This window comes from Phyllobates terribilis, unplaced genomic scaffold (genome assembly GCF_046119375.1).
Source record: "Phyllobates terribilis strain yellow unplaced genomic scaffold, ASM4611937v1 Scaffold_1__5_contigs__length_1240528914, whole genome shotgun sequence".
Lineage (NCBI taxonomy): Eukaryota > Metazoa > Chordata > Amphibia > Anura > Dendrobatidae > Phyllobates > Phyllobates terribilis.
In genome coordinates this window covers 829,693,779-829,720,276 of record NW_027362761.1, presented here as the reverse complement: position 1 = coordinate 829,720,276, position 26,498 = coordinate 829,693,779, and the positions used below count along the sequence as shown (strand labels likewise).

The window sequence follows — 26,498 nt, the reverse complement described above, 5'->3', positions numbered from 1 at the left end:
GAACGCCATTATCAAGATACCTGTTCCAAGCTATATTTAATAAATGCATAACATCGGCAGGGAACCACCCCAAAGATTACGGGACACACTCATTCCGCATAGGTGCGGCCACGGAAGCAGCAAGAGCAGGACTGTCAGAAACGGAAGTTCAGAGGATAGGGAGATGGCGATCCACGTGTTTGGCGAGATACATAAGACCGGACTTGTTATCCTAACGTGGTTTGTTTCTTTTACAGGTGACGCTAAGCCAACAGTGTGAGTGATAGGCCACTCGTATATATATTGGGCACAAAAAAGGGCGAAAGTCCGCCCAGGCGGGAGGAAATTAGAGTTTCATAACACATATTTCAACTGGAGAGGTATTAGAGGCCTGCTATGGCCACAGGTACTAATGGAGGTAATCAAGGTAGGGAGAGAGGCAAGAGGTCCGGTCATCTTAGTTATACAGGCCGGGGGAAACAACCTAGGTCATCACAAGAGCGCATAACTAATGGCAATAATGAAACTAGACACTGAGCGCTTCAGAGAATTTTTCACAAAATTAGCTATAGTATGGTCAGAGATTGTGCCGATAGCGGTATGGCAAGGTGCGCGAGACATCACGGCCATCGAATGGACAAGGCGGGTAATAAATATTCGGATGGCAAAATTTAGAAGAGACAGAGGCGGTGTAGTGATACGACACCAACAACTGGAAGGAGATAAAGTAGGCCTCATACGGCCCGGCGGTGTTCACTTAATAGATATTGGACTGGACATATTCCTGTCAGGACTCCAGGACGGAGTGGAACAAGCGTTAAGAGTGATGGGTGGGGGTCAGAGTCCTGCATACGAGTACGCTGGATCCTCCGTGGCCTGGAAATAGAAAGGACATGTTGGAGAGTTACACTTGTTGGCCAACTTGCCGGAGTGGGGACCCAGGGCATGCTGCAACAAGCTGAATTATTTTAGAAATAAAATGCCTTTCTAATGGAATGAGTATAAAGAGTTAATAAAGCTGTGACCGATCCTCACCCATCCAGTTGTAAGAGTTACATTATTGGGTTGTCCATGAAAGGGGGGCGGTAGGGGGGCTGAGCATCTGGGTTTGGTTGGGGGTCCCCACAGTCTGCCTAGGCTAGATTAATTTAAAAATTCTTATTAGATACACAGGCGGTGCAGCTTGCTTCGCAGCTGGGCTACTACGCCCAAAGTATTGCCTAGGCTAGATGCAGTTAAAAATTCTACGCTGACTAGCAGACACTGAAGATTTGGAGCAGACCTCTGAGTAAACAGCTCTTCAGACTCAACCATCTGTGTTACCCCAAGCCATAGTGTATGTAGTTTCTTACAGTTAAAAGGGGGGGGTGCGACCCAACCCACCTGGAATTGACGATGCCAACGTCACGTAAGACACAGCAAGGGGACTCCCAAAATTGTGGCACAGACACCACTTAACCCTAGAACGCATACCTGTGGCCTTGCAGGCCCGCCCAGTTAATTGTTTTCTATTTTCTGCAAGATTGCTTTAGTTAGAATTTTGAAACTCTAGGTATTCTTCGTGTATATAGTTGTTTGTCATTTGAGTTTGAGTTATTCCATGTTATTTGCACACGGGCCTAAAGGGCCCCAGGTATGTGAAAGTGTAGATTTTTATGGTCATGTGTTCTAGGGTTAAGTGGCATCAATTGCCCCACTGTTGCTTAAAACGGTTGGTGAGGTGATTTTACCAAATCCCCAAGCTTTTAGTCTCCCAAGGATGACACAGGGGTAGAAATGTCCTTGCGAATCCATGATTTGATCATCTTTATGAACGTGAGTCTGTCTACATTCTCAGTGGACAGCCGCGTGCGCTTATCTGTCAGCACACCACCAGCAGCGCTGAACACACGTTCAGAGAGAACGCTGGCTGCATGGCATGACAAGATCTCCAAGGCGTGAGTGGCGAGCTCCGGCGATTTTTCAAGATTGGAATACCAAAATGAGCAAGGGTCCAGTGACACAGTCATGGCTTCGATGTTCACTTGGAGATTCTCTTGTACCATCCTCTCTAGGCATTGACTATGTGTCAGACTTCTTGTCTCCTGTGGCCTTGCAAAGGATGGTCTAAAAAAGTGGTGAAACGATTCCACAAAATTGCTGTTACCAGCAGATACTGTGTTACTGTTACTGTTTGAGTGATGAAGACTCGACAGTCCCACCGTTGGCAAGTTAGAACTGTGAGATTCACTACGTGCACCACTGGTGTTTTGTGGAAAAGCACATGTAAGATTCTGCAACAGATACTCCTGCATTCGTCAATACCTTTTTATGGTAGGAATTATTTCGGCAAATATACTTTTGTACCGGGGATCTAAGAGTGTGGCAACCCAGTAGTCGGGATTACTTCGAATTCTGACAATCCGGGGGTCATGTTGCAGGTAGTGCAGCAAGAAGGCACTCATGTGTCTTGCGCATCCAGAAGGACCAAGTCCTTGTTGTGTTGGTAGCGAGGTAAGAATCATGCTTCCTTCCTCTGCCCTCTCCCTCCAACCTCGCACAACAGAAATGTGATCAAGGTCTCCCTCATCTGATGAGTCTTCCATGCCCATTGCCAGTTCGTCCTCCACTTCTTCCTCGGCTCCTGCACCTTCCTCAACAGTTTGGCTGCTACCATGCGCCCTGGTTAATCCCTCTCCCCCACCCTCCCATGCCTGCCGCCTTGGTGCTGCCAACCGTCTGGACCTTGGAGATGTTATCCCTTCCGCATACAACTCCTCCTCTACTTCCTCCACCTCCTCTTGTCCCACCACCTGACTCCGAATTCTGTTTAACATGTGCTCCAGCATGTAAATCACCGTAATAGTCATGCTGATAATGGCATCGTCAGCACTAAACATCTTCGTCGCCATTTCAAGACTGTGCAGAAGGGTGCATAGGTCCCTGATCTGAGACCACTCCTCCAGCGTGATTTGCCCCACCTCTGGATCTCGTTGGCCCAGGCTATACGTCAGAACGTATTGCACCAGGGCTTGTCGGTGCTGCCACAGTCGCTGCAACATGTGCAGAGTTGAATTCCACCGTGTCGGCACATCGCATTTCAGCCGGTGAACTGGCAGGCCCAACGACTTCTGTAGAGATGTAAGTCGTTGAACTGCGGGATGCGAACGGCGGAAGTGAGCACACAGCGACCGTGCACTCTGCAGAAGGCCATCTAGTCCGGGATAGTGGGCTAAAAATTGCTGGACAACCAGGTTCAACACGTGAGCCATACAAGGCACGTGTGTGACATTGCCCCGGCGAAGTGCCGCACCCAGGTTTGCAGCATTGTCGCACATGGCCTTCCCTGGTTGCAGGTCCAGTGGAGACAACCTTTCATGAAACTGGGTCTCCAGAGCTGACCAAAACTCCTCAGCTGTGTGACTCACATTTCCCAGACATTTCAAAGTAAACACTGATGCGTTGAGCCCTGCTGCCAGCATAGTAAGGAGGTGTGCAGGATTCCTTCTGCGCAGTTAGAAAGCAGGTGGCATTACCAGACAGGCTTTGGGTGCAGGTGGAGGACCGAGAGGAGGTTGAGGAGGCAGAAGCAGTGGAGGAAGTTCGAGATAAAGAGGATTAACACACAACTCGTGGGCAGCAGCCCCTTGTCCTGCTGTCACCATAGTTTCCCAGTGCCCAGTCAGCGACATGTAACGCCCCTGTCCATGCCTTCTCGTCCAAGTGTCTGTGGTGAAGTGCACCCTGTCACACACAGAGTTTCTCAAAGAAGCGGTGATGTTGTGTGCGACATGCTAGTGGAGCGCAGGCACACATTTCTTTGAGAAGTAGTGCCGACTGGGCATCTGGTACTGGGGCACTGTGACGGACATAAGGTCTTGAAAATCCTCTGTGTCCTCCAGGTGGAAAGGCAGCATTTCTGTAGCCAACAGCTTGCAGATGGTGAAATTCAACCTCTTAGCTTTCTCATGGCTTGGAGGAAATGGTCTTTTACTTTTCCACATCTGAGGGACCGAGGGCTGGCTGTTGTGCTTAGACGGTGTTGAGTAGGGTGTCCCCGGCAACTGCCGGTCTGTGAGGAAGATGCAGGCGGACATGTTAGGGTGCCTTGATCCAAAGGTGGTGCTCTCGATGTCGGAGAGCGCTCAACACTAGCAGGTGTTTCCACTTCCCAATGAACTGATGACCTGCCAATCACACTGGCTGTTGCGGGTAAAGAGGTGGCAGGTCTGCGTCCAAAAACATGTGTGACTGCTGTCCCCCCAGTCACAGAGGATGAAGAGGCTGCGGATGCACAAGATGGGGCAGACGGTGGTTGGCCCAGCCGGCTAGGCCGCATTGTAGCACAGTGAGCTTCCCACTGCAACTTATGCTTCATATCCATGTGACGGTACATGCATGAATTACTCAAACTATGTATTTTTTGGCCTCTACTTAGCTTTTGCTGACAAATATTACAGATAACACGAGTTGGGTCATCCTTATCGATCTGAATAAATGCCCAGGCTATGCAAGGCTTAGAGCCCATGTGACCTGAAGAGCCACTACGACTTGTGGTCAGAGGCAGAGTTGTGGTTGAGGATGCAGTTGTTGACGTGCTTCCAGTACTCCGTCTCTGTTCAGGAAGGCGCAACCTAACCTCGTCGTCAATAGCATCTGTGATGCCCCGCTGCGCTTGGTATCACAGATCCTACAAGAGTGCATTGATGGAATCCTCCACAAGAGGCCCCCATAAACATTCACACATCTCCACCTTCCACCTCAGACCAGCAGAGGGAGCCCGTTAGGGATATAAATAGGGAAGGTGGAGCTAGGCAGTTCAGTTCCTCTGAAGAGTTCCTGCAGTAGAGAAGCCTAAGAGAGGTCAGTCTGCAGTGGAGCTCAGTCTAGTCTAGAGAACGCAGTTAATAGTTCAGCAGTGGAGCACGAGGCTCCTGCTTGCTAGATTCAGGGAGCCCAGATAGAGCTTAAGGTGTGCCGGTGCCGTAAGATCAGTGAAGCGCGGCAAGCTGCCGTTAGTGTGTATAGCCTAGTGAGGGCCCGAGTAGGCCGAAGGCGAGTGGCGAGTTAGTACATAAGGGGCAGAGGAGCTTAACCAGCTCACCCCGAAGCATTTACCGGACACAGGATCCGAGCTTACCGGTATCTCTATGACCCAGTAAGGCATAACCGGAATCCCTGGAGAACTACAAGTACCAGGATCGCTAAGGTGCTGATATGTAACAGAGCCAGGAGACGCTTAGGCCCCGCATACTGGGAGCGTGAACTCCAAGAGAAGGCCCTACCACAAGGTCAGCCAGCGCAGGACAGAGACAAAGTTAGGCCTAGCTCCAGGCAGGTCAGAAACTTACTACGCAGAGGCAAGAAACAGGAGGCCCTACACCCGCTCATTGGGGAGGATCCTGATATGCACCCTTCACCCTACAGTGCTCCGGGATGTGCCTGAATTTCCACCAGTAAAAGGTACTGAAGTGACTACCGTGTCCGTTCCCGTTCTTGCTCTGACCCAGCTAGGTCTCGCCTGTCCTGCATTCCCCCTGCATACGCTGCCCTGAGACCTAGCTCCACCTGTGGGGAGCTATACCATCGAGCTGCCTTATCACCGGCCTCAGTGGACTGCTGCAGCGCTGGTGCTTGTCACCAGATACCACAGGTGGCGTCATGAACTCTTATAAAATTAACAATTATCCACCCTTTTAAAGAGAGACCCCAGGGTACGGGCCAGGGAGCCGACCACCGCGACATCCCCAAGGCCAGGCAAATGCCCGGGTACCGAGTCATCCCCATCCCCAGGGCTAGTCACATCCTTCTCCACCTCCTCTGCTGACCTCATCGACTGTCTGACTGTGGGTTGACAGTAAGTGGGATCTCCAACCTCGTCATCATCACCCTGTGTGTTATCACACCCGTCGCCCTCAGAGCCAACCTCTTCCTGCCCTGACCGAAAAGTCAAGTTGTCGCTCCAATCAGGTATTTGAGTCTCATCATCGTCTTCATCATTGTCTCCACCAACAGGAGTTACAGTTTGGGAACAAGGGTCTACATTATGCTCAGAACCTTCTTCATCTGGTCCTGGATCCAACTTATAAAGATTCTGGGCATCGGATCAGATCATTTCCTCATCTGGATTAACAGAAGCTCTGGAGCAGACCTCCGTTTCCCAGGCTATAGTATGAGTAAACAGCTGGGCAGACTCAGCCATCTGTGTTACCCCATACTCAGACGGGCAGCTGGAGACTTGGGAGCTGTGAGGAAGCAAGTGCGATTGGGGTGACACCTCTGAGGACTGGAGTATTTGTGATGTTGAAATTGAGGTGATGGAGAGCCCACTTGAAGGATCACTTGATATCCGTTGAAGCACCTGCTGTTTTTGTGCCTCATCTAGAATTTGTAGCGATGGGCGTGTCCGTAAGAATGGGATCGTATCACATTGTCCACGAAAAGAAGTCGACATCTTAGTTTGGCTGGAAGATGGTCTTTCTTCTGCAGATGTTACTCCCCCCCCCCACCGTGGGGGGCCTCGACCCACCGGCGGACAGGCACCAGTATTGGGATAGGGGGGCTGGCCGTCAGGGTCCACCGCGGCTCTGGCACAAACCCGGCGACACAGAGGTGGCACAGGCAGGAACGGACTGGCCGTGTCGGCTTCTCACTTTTTGGATTTTAGAAGGGCATGACATGCCTATATCTGTGTCTCCCCCTCCTTTTACTCCTCCACCTCTTTTCTTTTCGCATGACTATATGTACTTGTCACTTTTCCATGTGTTAGTTGTGTCTGCTGAGCAGTTTGTCAGCTTTTGGACACCTTTGAAGGTGTTTTCTATGTGTTTCTATGTGTTTTTGTTTGCCTGCCATTGGTTTTAACGGTGTTCGAAGGTGTTCGACGAACAGTTCGACGAACACACGGGTGTTCGACGAACCGAACCGAACTCGAACACTACGGGGGTGGCTCAACACTAGTGAATTTTTGTGTGTCGGCATCGATAATAATTACATGTTGGTTAGTACTTGCTACAACTTTATCTTACCTACATCCCTCTTTTGCAAATGTCTTTACTCAGTTGCTATTGTGCAGAGGAGCACACAAATCAGAGTGACCCACTTCATGGCTGCCGCTCTTTGGGGAGGACCTCTCAGAAGCCTGGAGAAGATGTGAAAAATCTTGTGAATATATATGGTTTCTGGCTCCATTTACAAATGATTAACCAGACTGGTTCTATAAATTATTAATATTTACCTTGTGATTGAAATTTGCAAATTAGGTTGATACTGGCACCCATCTCTTTAAAAGTCCTTGTATGTCAGGTGGATGTCCAAAGATGAACTACATCATTCTTATGTAATTACTCAATGAAACTACAAACAAAAGGTTAAGTAAAGTGATCCTTGATTATGACAGCTCCTGAGTCTCTGTTCATCGCCTACTCCAAATGTGTATAAAGGTTAAATAATAAAAAAGACATAATACTTCTCTGTTTTTCCTCTCTATTTTACTCATATATACAGTGGCTTGCAAAAGTATTCACCCCCTTGGCTTTTTTCATGTTTTGCTACTTCACAACCTGGAATTTCACTTGTTATTTTGAGGGTTTGCATCAGTTCAGATAAAGAATATGCCTACAACTGTGAACATTTGGTTTTCTTTTTATTGTGAAGTAGGACAAAATAACTGAAAACTTCAGTGTGCATAACTATTCACCCCCCTAAAGTCAGTACTTTGTAGATCCTACTTTTGAGACAGTTACTTCACTATGAGCTTTCCACATCTTGCCACTGAGATTTTTGCCCATTCCTCAAGGCAAAACTGCTCCAGCTCCTTCAAGCTAGATGGTTTCCTCTGGTGAACAGTAATCTTCAAGTCTGACCACAGATTCTCAGTTGGATTAAGGTCTGGGCTTTGACTAGGTCACTCCAAAACATTTACATTTTTCTTTTTAAACCACTCGAGTGTTGCTTTAGCAGTATGCTTTGGGTCATTGTCTTGTTTGAAGGGCATCCTCCTTCCCAGTCTAAAATCACTGACAGACTGACACAGGTTTTGCTCAAGAATATCCCTGTATTTTGCACCATCCATCTTCCCCTCGAATCGGACCATTTTCCCTGTCCCTGCTGCCAAAAACCATCCCCACAACATGATGTTGCCACCACCATGTTTCACTGTGGGGATGGTGTTCTTGGGGTGATGAGCTGTGTTGATTTGACACTAGAAATAGTGTTTACCTTGGTGGCCAAAAAGTTTAATTTTGGTCTCATCTGACCACACCACTTTCCTCCATACATTTGGGGAGTCTCCCCCATATGTTTTAGCAAACTCAAAATGAACCTTAACTTTTTGTGCGTAAGTAAAGGCTTTTTTCTGCCCACTCTTCCATAAAGGCCACCTCTATGGAGTGTACAGCTTATTGTGGTCATATGGACAGATCCTCCAGTCTCTGCTTGGGAACTCTGCAGCTCCTTCAGGGGTATCTTTGGTCTCTGTGCTGCCTCTCTGATGAATGCCCTCCTTGCCCAGGTTGCAAGTGTTGGCAGGCCTTTCTTGGCAGGTTTGTTGTGGTACCATCTTCTTTCCATTTGAAGGTAATGGATTTGATGGTGCTCCAGGGGATCATGAGAGATTAAGTTACTTTTTTTATAACCCAACCCTGACTTGTACTTTTCAACAACTTTGTTCCTGACTTGTTTGGAGATCTCCTTGGTCTTCATGGTGTTGTTTCTGTTATGATCTGCAACAAGTACTAAGGAAAGATAGGGGAAAGCTGTCCCTACAGTAAGACTAAGCTGAATCCCTATGATGTAGCTGGCTGCCTGTTCCTAGCGAATAGACCCCCTTAGTCCTTGGCTAGTCTGAACGAAGACCTATAGCATTAAGGGAGGGGTCCTTAAAAGAACTAAGGACTGGGACAAAAATGGGACACCTCCTAAACAGAGAAGTTGTTGCAGAACACAAAAAGACAAACTGACAAAAGGTACTAGAGGTCCCAGAAGGACCAAGCGAACTGACAGAGAAAGGCACCGAAGCACCAGGCTAGAGAAGCAGTCAAACACTGAAGTCCAGCACAGACAAAAGGGCGGAGCTGGAATATAAAGGCAGATGGTCACGTGACCGCAAAACACAAGATGGAAAAAACAAACAGGAGGGTTCTAACAGTATCGTTACTGGTGCCTCTTGCTTCATGGTGTTGTTTGGTTAGTGGTGCCTCTTGCTTCATGGTGTTGCAGCCTCTGTGGCCTTTCAGAAAACGTGTGCATATACTGACAGACTATGTGACACATAGATTGCACACAGGTGGACTTCCTTTCACTAAGCTTGTGACTTATGAAGGTAATTGCGTGCACCAGAAATTTTTAGGGGCTTCATAGCAAAAGTGGTGAATACATATGCATATGCCAATTTTTATTTATTTTATGAAATAAATTAAATTTTTGCGTGTATTTTTCTCAATTCACTTCACCAAGTTAGACTATTTAGTGCTGATGCATCACACACAAATCGGATTGCAAAAAAAGAGGTAAAAGACATTAAAATTATGCAAAAACAAGAATTGGTACTGTCACAATAAAGAAAGCTTCATATTCATACTGTGAAAGCCAATTTGAAAAAGCTGATGCGAAAGGCTCGTTAGGGGTGGTCTACATTGAATGTTATCCATTGTGGTAAAATGATTTAAGTCTTTCTTCCTTCATGTGTCCTAACTATAGGTTCACTGTTGTTTATATATATTTTTAACATTCCCACGCACCATGCTTTATGTGACTTATATTTAATATGTTATTTTGACTGCACATGCCAACCAGATCATAGTAAACAGAGCTAGGGCTATTGCTTTTTAGGAATTATTCTCTCTTTGTACATTTTGAGGTGATCCCCCTAGGAATTATATAAACCATTTGACTAGCCTAACCAGTTAACTGCAGATCTTTGAGAATTGTCGCTTTAGTATTTATATTTCTTTTGGAATGGTCCTTCTAGCAATTGTGTTTATTTTTTTTGTGATTTCATTTATTTTATGATTTTTTTTTATACTTTGGACACTTGCTAAACCGAATTAAAAATATGCATGTTACGATGATTTGCCATTTACTAACCACACACAATAGGATCTTTTTGCCTTCCTGTACCATGCACCCCTTCTAGACATTTTAGATGCATTTTATGGTGATATAATAAAAGATGGTATATTCTATTATACTTTGTTATAGTCTCCTCTCATTATAGGTTTATATACAAAGCATTTTGGAGTCACTATCAATGTTATGGAAGTTTGTCCTTGATTTTTTGGTTGCACTGTCACAATAAGGTAAGGTCCATATACATACTATTCTCCATGAAGAGCACTGGGTCCAGGTTTCCTTCTAAATTTCCAGAAAAGGGATTCAAATCATTCCCCCCTCCATGGAGCAGTTTACTATAACAAAGGAGACAAAAAAAAAGATGGATACCACTAAAACAGAAGCCAGATGGAGTCCAAAATGCCATTCACTGACTTATTATAGTGAATGGCTCCGTCGAAGGTTCTGTCTGTGCTGATCATTGAACACAATAGGAATGTAAAGCGAAAAAGTCCAGCTCCGATGCCAGATTCTCGTGATTTGGGGCAAATGACAGCGGCTGTGACTTGATGTGTAGCAATACAAAAGAAGTAGAAGGCCTCCCGCTTCACTTTATTCTCAGTGTGAATGAGTACACAGACATCAGTGCAGTTAAAATATCATGATAGATAAATTTAAGTTCCATCTACGCGTTTCAGGTAAATATACCCTGACTGGGTACGGCCAGTACGGCTTTCTTTCTGTATTTTCCTGGTTCCACCTTCTCCAACGCTACACCTTACCCCCACGAATAAAATACACTTCCATACAGGATTCTTTGGATAAATTTGGCCACAGCGGCCATTTTATTAACAAACAAACATTAACATATTAGCAATAATAATAATACCAGATCAATTAAGAGGGGAGGGTTCTTGGAGCTAATAGGTCTGGCTTTTATAACACCAAAGAAATCCAACCGCCATCTTACCCTCAGCCGTGCACCACCAGATTGAGGGCACCATACTTCCACAATACATGAAAGATTAATCACCTAAGAGCTCCCAGGGTAAAACCCCGTCCAGAGCCCTGACCAAAAATTGCCAGACCACCCCCCATGTAACTTCAAATTTCCCAGAATTCTCGCAAATTCCTTGTACCAACAAATCCTTACCAACTCCAAGAACCCCACCCTCCGCCAATCCAGCCACTGTGACGGTCACTAAGCCTCACCACCCATCTAAAAAATCTCCTTATACCAACTAGCCCCATTCCCTGCATTACAGAACTTATAAATAATGCAGTAAAGAAGAGGGTGGGTGGGTCTTCCCTGTCCGAGTCCTACAGGAGAATGGCCCTTCCCGCACTATTCCCCATAGACCACCCCTCAACTCTTATAGTGCCCGCCCCCATACTTCCTCACCCAATCCTAAACCCTTGCATCTTCCAAACTCAAATCCTCCCGGCCAATCCCAGTCATGGGGGCTTCCCTCTAGCTACGCCCGACTCCAGCCCCCTCCTTTACTCATGATGGCATGTGCACACAAGTGAGCTTTTTTTTATCGCCTGAATTTCCGGCTCGCACATATTGTGACTAACTTGATTAGATCACTTGTTGCTGCACATGTTCCTGACACCATAGAAGACATCTAGAACTTGACAGCAATCCTGAACATACAGACATTGCGTAAAATGACAAATTCCAGTGCCAAGGAATTAGTGACACTATTCTAAAATGAGTAAAAGCGAGTACACTATGCATTTTACAAAAAATCACTCTTCCTCTGCAAAAAAAAAAAAATTCCCTAGGAAAAAAATATGTGGGGATTTTTTTTTTCCTTTATTGCTTTATACATTGAGATATTATATAATAATGTAGCATAATGTCTTTCCCAAGATTTACAACATGTGGGAGCCTGGTGTTTAATTTGGAAATCCACCAAGCTTCCCTATTTTTCATTATTTCTTCCCTATCTCCTCCTCTATTGCTGGACTGTATTTGCTCGATGGCATACACCTTCAATAATGCGGTATTTCCCTGGTGTTGGTTAATAGTGTTTTGAAGCTTGTGAAACCCTTGTATTTCTACTACTGTAATTATTAATGTCATAGATACTGTATGATGACAGCTTGATCTACTAGAGATCATTCTGTCGCCATCATTCTTCCTCAGGCGGTGTAAAGAGGTCGGGAAACAAGCATTGAACGACTTCAATATTGTCGATCACTCTCATTTAGGGGCCTGAGCTCAGCGCATGTAAATACCGAAATGTTTCTGTGTGTGGTGCAATATGTTAGCATTTGGGACCCCACTTTAAACTTTTGTCCAGGGCCACACTTTGTCTAAAACCGGCCCTGAGTACCATATAATAAATTAAATATTTAGTTGTAACTGATTATGTTTGTAGGTTTCATGTATCCCTTAATTTTCTTTTACTCCTTTATCACCCATGTGACCATATATTTCCAGTTGGTCTAAAAATGAATATAAACATGATTCCTTTTTAAAATTATATTATAACCCTGTTGACATGGTATTTAAAGGGAATCTGTCACCAAGTTATTGCTATGTAATCTGAAGCTAACATGATGTAGGAACAGAGATCCTGATTCCAGTGATGTGTCACTTACTAGGCTGTGATTTATTGTTTCAATACAATCAGTGTTTTATCAGCAGGAGATTATCACTACAGGACAACTGGCCTTGTGCATTCTAGTCCAACCACACCCTCAGCCCTGAATAGCAGCTCTCTGTCACTATACAATGTGGTGTGGACAGGGTTATATACAGCTCAACAACTGAGCACTGCTAGATTTGCAGCATAGAAAACTGTGATTCTATCATACCTGCTACACCCAGTAAACTAAGTGATACATCGCTGGTATCAAGGTATCTGTCCCTACCTCATGGTGCTGTCAGATTCATAACAAAAATCTGCTGACAGATTCCCTTTAATATACTGTACATGCAGAATATTTACGTTTATTGTGCTCTACTCTTTATACATGAACTTTTTGCTCTGTTCTCTAACCCCTATATATCTTCTTCATATGCCTTAATTGACAATCACAATTTATTTTACCACGCCCACAGAGAAAACAAGAGACTGAACTGTAATTCACAAGAGCTTTTATTTCATGTTGTAAAACAGCTCTGTATACTTTTTTACTTTGAGTCTTCTGAAACTTGTACTAATGATCGAAAGTCAAAAGTTCCTGGTCTTGTTCCTCAGTGAGACTGCAGTCTGTAGAAAGAATGGAAAGGATAATTGGCATAAATGCAATCAAGTCAACAAGTTCAAGATGTAATTATACGAGGGACAGATGGATGTATTTGGCTGCTTGTGAGTTGTATTAAAATCATAGGCTAATATCAATTGTGCACCTTAAAAAGTCCAACCTGAATAAAGCTAATCATTTTGCTCTTTTCCCCAAATGAATACAGACATTGATCAACAGAGGATGAAGGATATTAAAATATGTTCAGGCTGGTCAACACATTCACATATAAAGATATAAGTTACTGTATTAATATTCTATATAAACTAATGTTCCCGTGTTTGGCTATTAATGTCAACTCGCGGTTTTATCATGCCAAAACCATCTTATTATTTTAGGATCTACTTTCTTGTATAGCTATTTGTGTAGAATTTCATGTGGAATATCACATATTTACCTCCTTTATACTAGTGCGAGATCAAATCCTTCAAATGTACAACAAAAGCTGGTCTCTGGAAGGAAAAAACCCAATGTAAATATCAAGAACTAATCCACCAAAAATACAAGACATGTTTACAGAATAGACATCCCTTCTAGAAACTCATTTTTTTCAGTTTTCTGGTTTCATTTACTAATTCAAATGTGCCAGACCTCTGATTTAATTTGCATAAAAAAAAAAGATATACGTTGATATTGAACTGATATTGCATTGTTAGCAAATAAATATTGCTTCTCATGAGGGGAGAGGGGCTTGAATTAAATGCAATAACGTGAGCCACAATTTCACCAAAACTTCTCTCAAAATATTGGCGTAAAAAAAAGCCACTCAATAGATGGTGTAAAGTTCTGCAAAATTTTCTGAAGATTAACGATATCTATTATGTGGCTTATTTGGCATATTTTCACACTAAATGTACAACTAAATATTAGACAGGATTAGTAAATTTGTCCAAATAGTTGTGTAAATGTTAGTATTATTTTTTTCTCTCTGACCATACAAATTTTTTTCCTTTGTGTGCTGATTTTCTTCTGATTTGGTGGGTACTGACAGAGAAGCAACTTAAGCCACTGATCAAACAGGAGATTTATGGGTGGCATGGTGGCTCAGTGGTTAGCACTGCAGCCTTGATGAGGGCATCTTCGTCAAGGCATCGGCGAAACGCGCGTCGGATGAGTGGTGGCAGCGCTGGGAGTCAATATTCCTTCTCTTCCTATTGCATTTTTTACATTGCAGGTTTTGCACATTTGGTTCATCCATCTATCCTACTACCTTGACTCACTTCAGTAGTTTATAGCATTGATTATTGTGACTATATCCTATAGCACTGTGCACTTTACTATTTACTATATACTGTTGTATATTATTGGCATTCTGATTGTACCTGTGCTCCCAGGCGTTTATACTGTAATAGGAGGGGTGTGGAATATTCATACTATTTATTTGTACCCCCTATGCTCCCATTTTGTTGGACACTCTACCCTATCCCCCTTACCTGGTTTTATCGTATCTATGAAATAAACTGAATATTTTCTTACATGTAGTTGATATGTCCCCCTTTTTAGGGTATCATAATTCTAGACACACAAGTTACCAACAGCTGTTGGGTTATATTATGTGGTATTAATCTAGTATATCTAGTCAAACGACTGTAAAAGTTCAAGTGTAAACAGACCTTAACTCACATTAGATCTAAAACAGCTGCAGTTACCGTAAAATAAAGCACCCTCTTTAATGGGTCTGTTCACACGAACCGACCGGTAGCACTGAATGACCGCCGATTGATAAAGATTTTCCAATCGTTGGTCGTTTACTAGCCTATTTACACAGGCAGACGGTGGTAAACGATGTGCACTGAAACAAGTTGCCATATTTTTCGTCAGTGCACGATGCACCGATGAGAACATTAATTTTGTGCAAAAGATCAGTTCATCTGATAAATGAGTGTTATGCTTTTTCTTCAGGTGAGTAGGAGCCTGTTCGCACTGAAAGATTCTCATGAATTATTAAAAACACCTGTTCACTATAATCTTCCAGTCTAAATGCCCTCACACTGGTTCTAAAATAGCTGAATTCACAGTGAACAATAATGTAAGAAACTCACTTCCATGTCAAAGCAGGCTTGGTGATCTTCTGCGGCACAGCATTTCTCTCTTACTTTAGTGAATTCTCCAATAATCTCTTTCTTTTTCTCTGATGGCATATCAGGCTTCACTTTCAGGACGTGAATCAACAAACTGCAATTTATTTAGAAAATGATAGACTAATAAAGGCAACAAGAAGAAACTAAAAGAATATCTGTACATTACATGTTTAGCATCGCTCAAGCCTAAAGAAACCTTGACTCATCTACAATTCGAGATATTTTTCTATTAGAATGGAATATATGAAATGTATCATCTCTCAATAATTGGATGTTCGTTTCCTAGTTAGGTGTTTATGAAAGGGTAAATGGGAACAGAAGCAATAATGAGATTGGTTCTAGATGTAATTTCTTAGAACTTACTGAAGTCTCTTGATTGCCTTTGCCTCTTCTGTCCCCTCACAGATATCAGCACCAACTTTGAAGTGATTTTCATCAAAATCTGCTGCTTTGTAAGATGGGTCAACACCAAGATTTGTGAAGCATGGTCTTCTGTGCGAATAAGAGTCAGTGCAACAATGATGAACTTGATCGTTTATGTAAGTATGTGATTGTCTTTCACACATATCTCCTAGTAATAAATCCAGCTGGAAATGCAAAAATAAGTATATTTTAATTGATGAAAAACTGTTATCAGTATAGATTAGAGCCAAAAATCTAATAAGTTGTGCCTTCTGCATTCAGTATCAATTGCCTTCAAAACACAGTGTTTCGGATCATTTTTGGGCATTTTTTTGTCATCCTATTAACAGGGTTTTTTTACTGTCTAAATGTCTCTAATTTATAAAGTGGATTATGTGCACTGTATTCAAAGGGGCCGTATCTGTGTTATTAAACTGCTTGAATGTCCCAAAGAATTTTTCACAAATCGAAGTCACTCAAAAATGTTTGACTTCTGTCACATTTCTGCCTGTCCTGACAATTTTTTGAAAAGTGGGCAGAGATTGGGAGCAGGGTCAAGCGCGACCAACAAACTCATCATAATTTACACCACAAAAGTGGCGTAAATTACAAAAGAAATGTATGCCGGGCCCTGGTTGGCATAGACCTCTAGAGCTAGTGCAGGGCAGTTGAAAGATGCACCAAATTTAATAAAAGGAGCGTACCTCTTATGAATTCAACACATTTTACTCCAACGTTTCCATCATTGATACTGGCTTACAAATCACCAGTCTTAAAGAATTGGGGCCAAAGTGTTTTGGGGAGTTCTTGGATTGTGTGTGAGACAAGAATTTATATAATTAGCCCTAGGAAAGACTCTTATGGTCCTTTTAGAAGTGCCAACTGTGGCCATTAAATAATTGGACCATTGTTATTCTGCACTGAATATATCTGCTCAGTGTGTATGAATGTTGAGGGGACATTCTGGATTCTAACTATAAGATTGTGAGAAATTAGTGCAATGATCTTCATGGACCACTTGACAGTATCTAAGCCAATTCAAGTGTTAGGGTTTATAAGGTTTTTTAAAGAATCAGTGCCTAACTTCAGGTATGACTTTAGGACTGCACACATCAAAGCAACATACCTTTTCATCTGCACAAGCCATTCTTTGGTTCTCAGGAAGTGCACAACACTTGCCAGCAAATTTTGTCATTTTACCAGTGATTTTAAGAAGAGTTTCATCTGACACCTGGGGCATTTTTGGTACGTAGCGGGCTATCAAGCTGCCAAGCAAAAAACATATCTCCCACATTAGGAAACTTTCCTATCAAATTACTTAAAACATTTTTTTAAACAAGTTGATTGCCTCTATTTCATTACAAGTATTGCCCCTCATATACTCTTTTCATGTTTTTAGACTTTCTTTTTACAATCATAGAGCAACCACTTACAATTTTACCGCTTCAACAACATCTGCCATTGAACGTAATTGGTCAAATCAATTAACTCAATTTAATGCTCCATCCCATAGACTTTTGGGCTTTAATTAAACATTCGGCATATAGAATTGTAAATATATTCCACAGAATAAAAATGCACTTCTAAATATCAACCAGGTAAAAATAATACAGACGTAATCACTATTTATTCTATTGACAGAACAATTTTTTGTACCTTATTTTGCCTGACCGGGACAATAGTTAAATTATTCAAAGTATTACTCTGCAAAACTTACTCAGCATTATAAAAATAAGGTCCAACTTTTTCATAAGCATCACAATTTTGCTTTGCTAGAGCTAGGCTTTCTCTGATTCTGGCTTCGAACAGTTGAGGCTGCGAAGAAACCAAAAGCAGAACATTTCTACAACCGTTTTTTTACTTTGACTTGACAGGTAATTTTCTAAGTAAAAGTCATCTTACCGCAGTCTTGTAGCATTCCACAGCATGTTCTTCTGCACAGCACTTTTTGAGCAGGTCCTCATAGCCTTTACCAGCTCTCAGACAGGATACGTCAGATAATTCTGGATGCCTTCTTGCAAATTCATAAACGAACCTACAAGAAAGATCAAATATTAAAACAATATTAGATGCCTTAAACTACATTATTATGAGAATTATGGATTTATATGTTACAGTAAAATTCCCTTCAAGTAGTTATAAAATGAAAACTTATTGGAATATGTTTATAAATATGATGAATGTATATATATATATATATATATATGTGTATTATATAAAGGGCAAGGAAAAAATATATTTATATGTATGCATGTATGGGTGTGTGTATGTATACATACAGGATGAGCAAAAAATATATATATGCTGAATAAATACTAAACCTCAAATTAGTAAATGCATCTCCCATATTTGTGGAGTTTCCACCATTACCCAATCTGAATTTGCTTAATGAAAATGGAAATGGCCATTAGCATAGAATTGTATAAATATGCTGAATCTGAATCTAAGTATATTTACTTGGCTAAGTGGACGTCTTTTTCGTCTGCAAAATGTTGGCACACATCTTCGGCCTCTACAAACTCTTTCATTTCTTTAGGCAGATCAGCTGGGATGTCATCTTTAGATGAGGCAATCAGGCAGGGTGTGCGCTCAAGTATACGCTTTTCACAACAAGCTTTTATGTTGGGTGATATCTTCTCCTGATTGTCACAGACATGCTGAATGTATTCCATCTGCCAGATGGAAACATAAAGGATTATTCCTATGCCTGCACATTAACCATTTACAATGTAATCAGGTCTAGAAGAACAAATGTCCTGAGATTCTGTGCCCAGGATCTGCTCAAAGTTTACTAGTTTTACTAGGGGGTAAGAACAGTAAGAGGTTTCAGTAGAGACTGTGTGAGTCCGGCAATAGATATCCCTTTCCATGTCTTAAAAAGTTGAGAAGTATGTCCTTCTGTTAGTGCCTATGTGCCATGGTAGGAGTCTTGCTATGGGATCCCGTCATTTATATGCATTATTACAATAAAGAGGCATGGGGGGTCAGTAATATAAGGAGGAACATCAGACGATCATTATCATTATAGGGAAAGCATAGGAGGCATTATTATAATTATACAAAAGCACAGGGGTATTTGTATTATTAGGAGGTTTGGGGTTGTTATTATTAAGAAGGGTTAAGGGTATGATTATTATAAATTGGCCCAGGGGGACAGTATTTCTATATGGTGCTGTATAACTGTAAGGAGGTGCAGAGGAGCATTATTACTATGAGGAAGTCCAGAGGGAACATTACTGTGTAGGGGCACAAAGTGGGCACTGTTATTGTGTGGGACACAATAGGTGGGTTCTCCTACTATATTGGGAACAGAAGGGGAATTATTACTGTCTAGATCACTGGTTATACCACTTCATGGTTTGGGTAGAGGTGGGGGAATGTGAGGAGAGTCCTGGAAAATCAATAAGTCAAGGATGTCTCTGAGGTACATTTTCACTACCGTATATGCTGGTAATATTTGATTATGGCCTGGTGATATTTGTTATATTGCAATATTATAATTGTGGTATGATTGTTTATTATTAAGTCTTATTACTGGAAATATTGATCTTATAGTCAATCTTCATTTTCTCCAGAGAGGGTAAGTTTAGTAATAAAGACCCCAATCTGGGGAAGGTCACAGAGGCGGCATGGGCCTTTGTGCTTTCAAGTGCTAGGGCTGAATTTTACTCCTAGTCTGTCCCTGCATACAGGTCTGTAATATGGTCATGTTGGCAATCAAGGTGTTGTTATATATTGTCTGTATACATGTCTAACCCCTTATATAACATCCTAGAAAACCTATCCATAAATTAAAATAGTTTTTCGCTTTGCTGTTGCATTTGTGTCTTTGTTGTCTTACCGTCTCAGTCATACATTCGACCACATCACCCTTACAGCAGTCTTTATTCAAATGCATCGATTCAAGAGCGAGTTTATGTGCAACGTCAAAAGACATGGCAGGCCATTGCTTAGACACTTTAGCAAGTATTCTGAAGTAGAGAAATGCAAATTAGGAAATAGTAACAGGTTTTAAGTGTTTTCTCAAGATCGCAGCTTTTCACCTGTCTTCACAATACATGATTAATGTCTGGTTGGTGAAGGTTCCACCACTAGGACCTCCACCAAACATGAGAATGGGAGTTCCATGTTCTCAATTTGAATTAATAGAATATTGTGAAAGCACTTTGCGATTTAAGGATTTATTCCAAAAGTATTTGAATGAAGTAGCGGATGCATGTGTGCACTCATGCTCGAATTGAGAACATGGGAACCCTGTTCTCCTGGTTGATGGGAGTCCCAGTGATATGACCCTCGTATTAAGACACTAAACATCTAACCTGTTTATAGGTAAGAAGTTGCGATCTTTAAAAAGTTACTTATATTTGCATGTACTATTAAGTTATGCAAAGTTTGTTGAAGGTACAGTTCCCATTTAAGCCACATCTATAATAATAATAATAATCTTTTTATTTATATAGCGCCAGAATATTCTGCAGCGCTTTACAATTCAGACACATTACCGGCACTGTCCCCATTGGGGCTCACAATCTAAATTCCCTGTATCACATCTATAGTATTTTCTGGTTCTTCTGGGGAAACTATATAACATTATGACAAATTATGAAACAGCATATAATAAATAAGCAGAAATATTGCAGACTTTAGGGAGTAGTTAACTGGGAAAGTGCCCCTTTTTTGTAATGCCTACTTGACCCCTTCCTGGTACTCAGCATGCAGGTGACCTCCTAGACATCCCACTAGCTATACCCTTTAATTATGAATAAATAATAATCAATAAATAACAACCAATCAATAATCCCGTAGATAGTCCGTGACTTACTTTGCATAGAAGACTCTGTCTGGGAATGTTTTAAGAATATGGCAAGCATGTTTATGATGATATTCTAAATAAAGTGTGGTTTTTTGAACCTCAATGAACTGGAAAAGAGTTACAAAACAAATAATGAGAAAAAAATAGGAAACATATTACAAAGTCATGTGAAATTTCAGTGGGTTCTGTCATTTTGCATTCTCTCAAGCTACTTGATTCCTGAGAGTCTATTTCCTGAACAGCAGGGAAGTGCTCCTGGACTAGTTTACTTAGAGGGTTCTATATTCACATTTTCCTCCCTCGGAGAACTCCATGTAACGATCCAAAGAGCATGCAAAGAACAACACGTATGTATACAGAGCACAGGGTATACAGGGGTCAGGTCCTTTCTATAGATATGGTTGTGAGAATAAATTAATTAAATTGTACAGTAACATGTTGCATACCATACCTTGTTATCAAAACATTTCTCCTTCTCTGCCTCTGCACAGCATTCATTCATAATAATGCTATATTGTTTAGCAAACACCAAAATTTCTGGGGGGAGGAGAGTTGGGTGTCTTTTACCCACAGTATGAATGTAGCTGAAAATATACAAACCATATTGTTAGTATAGTGAGAACAGCCATCTACGCACTATCTCCATCTCCTAAAATTAAGCAACTTTCTGTAATAGTTATTAATCAGTTTCAGGATCTCTGCTTGCTGTCAGCAGACTTTTAACATGATGAGGGCAAGTTTGGGGTATTGATTTATTGATCGGAAGCAGAGGTCTTAAAACTGTGGAGAATTGAAATGCAAAGTATATTATAAAATTTCACAACTTTTTACTGCTAGTTTATTTTCTAGCTAGATATAATTTATCAAGCAGACATGCAAGATGAGCAATAGTGGGTGCAGAGGCTGCAGTTGCACCCAGCAATATAAGAAGTCACTGATATAGCGGGTTGAGCCGGGGGGGGGGGGGGTTATTTTGCAGATTTTGCATTACTGCTCCTAAGCTTCAAGTTACAGTTCTGCATACAGATGTGCCATTGTGAAACATGTTATGATAGATTTATATGGTGTATGAACTACTGCACCTATAGGTGTACTACATAAAAACATTACACATAAATGAATGCAAACACCTACTAGTGGAAAGCTTCATGAGGGTGTTCTGTCTGTAGCTTACAGGCACCTTCAGCATCTGGTTTCTTAAATGGCTCGATGTTAGTATCTCTATGGTCATGGAAACACTTCTCTCTTTCTGGCTCTGTCTTTCCACAACACTCAGTACTCCAGGGATATGATTTCTCTAATTCTGGTTCTTTACAAAATTTATCATAGAATATTGTAGTCTGCAAAAGCATAAAAGAAAATAAATAAGATATGTCATTTGTAGAAGACAATGTAAAAGAGGTGTACTTAAAGGGGTTGTTCTACTGATAAAGTACATTTTAATCAATAGATCTTGGAATAAAAATAAGTTCCACAATTAAATGTGTTAAAAAAAATGTTCCTGTGCTGAGATGATCTTATAAATGTGCCCCTGCTGTGTACTGTGTAATGGCTGTGTCTGACCGTGCAGGAACATGGTCTGTACATACCACATTTCCTGGGCAGGGGAGGAAGCAAAAGAGAGTATACAAACAGGGCAACAAGGGATTGCAGCTGATTCTTTTCTGTTAGGTAAAACAGTACTCTGCTTGTTTTATCACAGGAGTAAGTGTTCCTGCCATGTCTCCATGACTCTGAGCTAATCAAAAATCAAGTCAGTGACATATGAGGCAGCATCAGCCGGAGATCCTACCTCACTGACTTGATTTATTATGAGCCCAAGGCACTAGAAACATGGCAGAAACATTTGCTCCTTTGATGAAATAGGTAATGTTTTACCTCACAGAAAGCAGCAACTTCAAGCTTCTCCTATGTTGTCTGTATAATCACTTATTCTTCATTCTCTGGTCAGAATCTGTATTATGTGCAGACCATGTCCCTGCATGGTCAGAAACAGCCATTACATAGTACATAGCAGGCACACCTTTATAAGATTATGTCAGCACAGGAACATTTTTTTAACACATACAATTGTGGAACTTATTATTAATACAAGATCTATTAATTTAAATGTACTTTGTTCATGGGGCAACCCCTTTAATTTTTTTAACAACTTTTTCACATCGGACAGATTTGTTTTTTTGTAGAGATCCAGCCAGCTTGTAACATGGGAGGTTACTCCAATCTATATGTAAAATGTGGAAGATTACTTTGGGTTCTACTATATGATTATAACTTGCAATGTGGGGATTTCAGTGTAAAAGCTATGCTGTGGTATTCGCTAGCAAACATTCATACCATTGGTTTCTTGCAATCTGCTTCATCTTCGTGATCTGCACAATGTTCAGCAATGGCAGAGAGTCCTTTAACCGCTTTCCAGTGGTCTTCAAGTGTACATTTCTGGAAGTTCTGAGCGACCAGAGCAAGCACTCTACAAAATAATAGTATGTAGTTAATGAATCTCAATATCGGAGCACATTAAATGCATCAGCTTTGAATACTTCTTTATTCTTACAATTGTTGCAACTATTGTAAATATATTTAGTATGAAACCCAGAAGGGTGTACATTTATATGAAAATTCAGGAGCTTATATTATTGTTATCAGCTCTACTGGGACAGAAATACCATGTTTGCACTATGGCATACTATAAAGAAACTTAATAGCATTTCCTACTTTTTAGTAGATTGCAAATGGGTCAGCTATCATAATTGCTGGTGGGTTGTGATTCACCAGAAGAATGACAAAACAATGAAGAATTTGTTAAGCAGCTAAGATAAAGGTGGCGTATGACAAGCCAAGCCCCTCAGTAGAGACAAATTAAATGATGGGACGTATAAAGGCCATATTATTTAATGGCAAGGAAGGTGCTCCTTGTTACTTATGTCTAATTTTGCTGCCCACATTTACCCTGCTTGAATCATTATTTTAGGTTCCCATAATACAGTGGAGAAATTATTCAAAGCTAAAAAGATAGAAAACTGTGGAAAAGCAGATAAAAAATACTTACATGTGATTAAAGTTTTCTTGGCCGAGAGTAACATACATGCTACCAATGAGCCTGGGATGATGTTCTATAAAAAAAAATGGAAAGACAGGGAAAATATCAATACAAATTTCTTGCAAATTATAGTTCTGATTATTTGCCAATTATGGTAATAAGGTTTATGTTCATTTTTGCTAAGTAGGTAATACAATAAATAAAGAACATTATCTGAATTAATAACTCAATTGTTAGCATTTTTTTTAAACATCCATTTTGGCAAGTAATATCACCAGCCTATTCACCAGCCAGAGACCAAATTTGGCTTCATTTTGCTTCCACCTAGATGGTATGCATCTGCATACATTTGTTTAAATGCATAGAAAGACTAAATTTTCCTATATAAAGAGTCACTGTAAAAGAAAAACCATATCATGTGGTATACATTGTCTTTACAATAGGTCCCTATGCCAGACTGATGCCCCGGGCAACCATCTTGAATATGCCCACTGTTGGGCGTATTCTACCTCCTGAGCATACGTGCCTGACAGTGGACAAAACACAGTGTATCCCTTGCCTTAAATCAGATATCAGTTTATATGCACCCTTGGAATACAATTTCTATGAGAAATAAAAGTTAAAAGGTGCTTATCCTAAATGTAGTGCAAGAATGATTACAATTTGGTTAGTTGAAAGTTAAGACCACTATTTTAGAAAATATATAATCCTACTGGTGCTACAATTATTAAGCTAGAACACTACTGTGAAGTGACATTTGCAATCAACCCTTAAGATAAGAACAAAATTGAATAAATATTCTTGACTACAAAATTTGGGAAATTGTACATATGGTCTTTCAGGATCTAATGTAACAGAGCAGCACACCCCATTTTCTGTGTGTTGAACAAAGAAAAGTTGAGTGAATTTTTCTGTGTCTGCATTGATAATAATTACATGTTGGTTAGTGCTTGCTACAATTTTATCTTACCTACATCCCTCTTTTGCAAATGTCTTGACTCTGTTGCTATTGTGCAGAGGAGCACACAAATCAGAGTGACCCACTTCATGGCTGCAGCTCTTTGGGGAGGACCTCTCAGAAGCCTGGAGAAGATGTGAAAAATCTTGTGAATATATATGGTTTCTGGCTCCATTTACAAATGATTAACCAGACTGGTTCTATAAATTATTAATATTTACCTTGTGATTGAAATAGGGGGATGGCAAAAACACACTATTTGTAAATTAGGTTGATACTGGCACCCATCTCTTTAAAAGTCCTTGTATGTCAGGTAGATGTCCAAAGATGAACTACATCATTCTTATGTAATTACTCAATGAAACTACAAACAAAAGGTTAAGTAAAGTGATCCTTGATTATGACAGCTCCTGAGTCTCTGTTCATCGCCTACTCCAAATGTGTATAAAGGTTAAATAATAAAAAAGACATAATACTTCTCTGTTTTTCCTCTATATTTTACTCATATATACAGTGGTTTGCAAAAGTATTCACCCCTTGGCATTTTTCATGTTTTGCTACCTCACAACTTGGAATTTCACTGGTTATTTTGAGGGATTGCATCAGTTCACATAAAGGATATGCCTACAACTGTGAATATTTGTTTTTCTTTTTATTGTGAAGCAAACAATAAATAGGACAAAATAGCTGAAAACTTCAGTGTGCATACCTATTCACCCCCCTAAAGTCAGTACTTTGTAGAGCCTCCTTTTGAGGCAATTACATATTTATGAGTTTTCCACATCTGGCCACTGAGATTTTTGCCCAATCCTCAAGGCAAAACTGCTCCAGCGCCTTCAAGTTAGATGGGTTCCTCTGGGGACCAGCAATTTTCAAGTCTGACCACAGACTCTCAATTGGATTGAGGTCTGGGCTTTGACTAGGTCATTCCAAAACATTTACACTTTTCCTCTTAAACCACTCGAGTGTTGCTTTAGCAATATGCTTTGGGTCATTGACTTGTTGGAAGGTGAATCTCCATCTTGGTCTAAAATCACTGACAGTTAAGAATATCCCTGTATTTTGCACCATCCATCTTCCCCTCGACTCAAACCATTTTCCCTGTCCCTACTGCCAAAAAACATCCCCACAACATGATGCTGCTATGACCATGTTTCAGTGTGGGGATGGTGTTCTTGGGATGATGAGCTGTGTTGGTTTGGCGCTAGACATAGCATTTACCTTTGTGGCCAAAAAGTTGAATTTTGGTTTCATCTGACCACATCACCTTCCTCCATACATTTGGGGAGTCTTCCACATGTGTTTTAGCAAACTCAAAATGAGCCTTAACATTTTTGTAATTAAAGGCTTTTTTTTGCCCACTCTCTTTCACAAAGGCCACCTCTATGGAGGTGGCAGGAGCAGTACGCATAATGAGTACTGGTCAATAATTTGATTCACTCCTTTATTCCTATATTCGCAACTGGCACACTCTAACTTTGCATTAGAATATGTCTGTCTAGTGACATCTACTTGCAGTATGTTACATCCCTTGTATACACTCATTACTTAGATACCTACCTATATTTGTGGACATTACTATTTACTAAGCACTAAGTGCTAAAGTCTCTTTATACAGGTGCCTTTTTTTTAGACTTCATATACCCTGCTGCAACTTTATACAAATGTCCATACTTTTTATATATAGCATTCAAGAAAAGTGTAGCGTCCAACTGCCGTTGTGGCGACAATGAGGGTTCAGTCGCCACAGAGGTACTGCACCTCACCCAGAGGTGTGGCATCTCCTTCTCTCTGGTAAGGATGAAGTTCTGCCCGGGACCCCAACACCTGTACTCAACACTACACTACTCCAGGCCGGCTGGAAGGGCATTATGCACTTCTTCTGCTGCCCCGTCCCAGGCTGGAGTGGGGGGAACCAAAAGTGAGGGGGAACCAAGT

At 41.2% G+C, this 26,498-nt stretch overlaps 1 protein-coding gene and 1 long non-coding RNA gene across 2 annotated transcripts in view; both read right to left on the bottom strand.

The window, feature by feature from the left end:
- The window catches only part of LOC141153323 (uncharacterized), a 76,394-nt gene extending 69,194 nt beyond the window's left edge, over nt 1-7,200 (bottom strand). Inside the window, exon 1 of the long non-coding RNA XR_012247286.1 lies at nt 6,987-7,200. This is a non-coding gene — a long non-coding RNA (uncharacterized lncRNA). The remainder of the gene's footprint in view (nt 1-6,986) is intronic.
- Nucleotides 7,201-13,100: 5,900 nt separating this feature from the next.
- Nucleotides 13,101-24,730, bottom strand: LOC141153265 (albumin-like). Its single transcript, XM_073637974.1, has 15 exons — nt 24,573-24,730; nt 23,612-23,675; nt 22,900-23,032; nt 21,697-21,902; nt 21,014-21,146; nt 20,572-20,669; nt 19,591-19,720; nt 18,207-18,421; nt 17,652-17,784; nt 17,467-17,564; nt 16,876-17,014; nt 15,711-15,934; nt 15,309-15,441; nt 13,664-13,718; nt 13,101-13,232 (listed from the first exon to the last, which is right to left on the bottom strand). Exons 1-14 carry the CDS (start codon nt 24,649-24,651, stop codon nt 13,674-13,676), a joined length of 1,830 nt encoding a protein of 609 aa, XP_073494075.1. The 5' UTR covers nt 24,652-24,730; the 3' UTR covers nt 13,101-13,232; nt 13,664-13,673.
- Nucleotides 24,731-26,498: the final 1,768 nt, after the last annotated feature.

Bases quoted from the DNA above. Each gene is read 5' to 3' on its own strand.
- LOC141153265 (XM_073637974.1), bottom strand. From the start codon at position 24,651: ATGAAGTGGGTCACTCTGATTTGTGTGCTCCTCTGCACAATAGCAACA. The intron at 23,676-24,572 runs GTAAGATAAAAT...TTTTTTTTATAG, and splicing joins TTTGCAAAAGAGGGATGTAG to AACATCATCCCAGGCTCATT. The intron at 18,422-19,590 runs GTAAGACAACAA...TCCATCTGGCAG, and splicing joins TCGAATGTATGACTGAGACG to ATGGAATACATTCAGCATGT.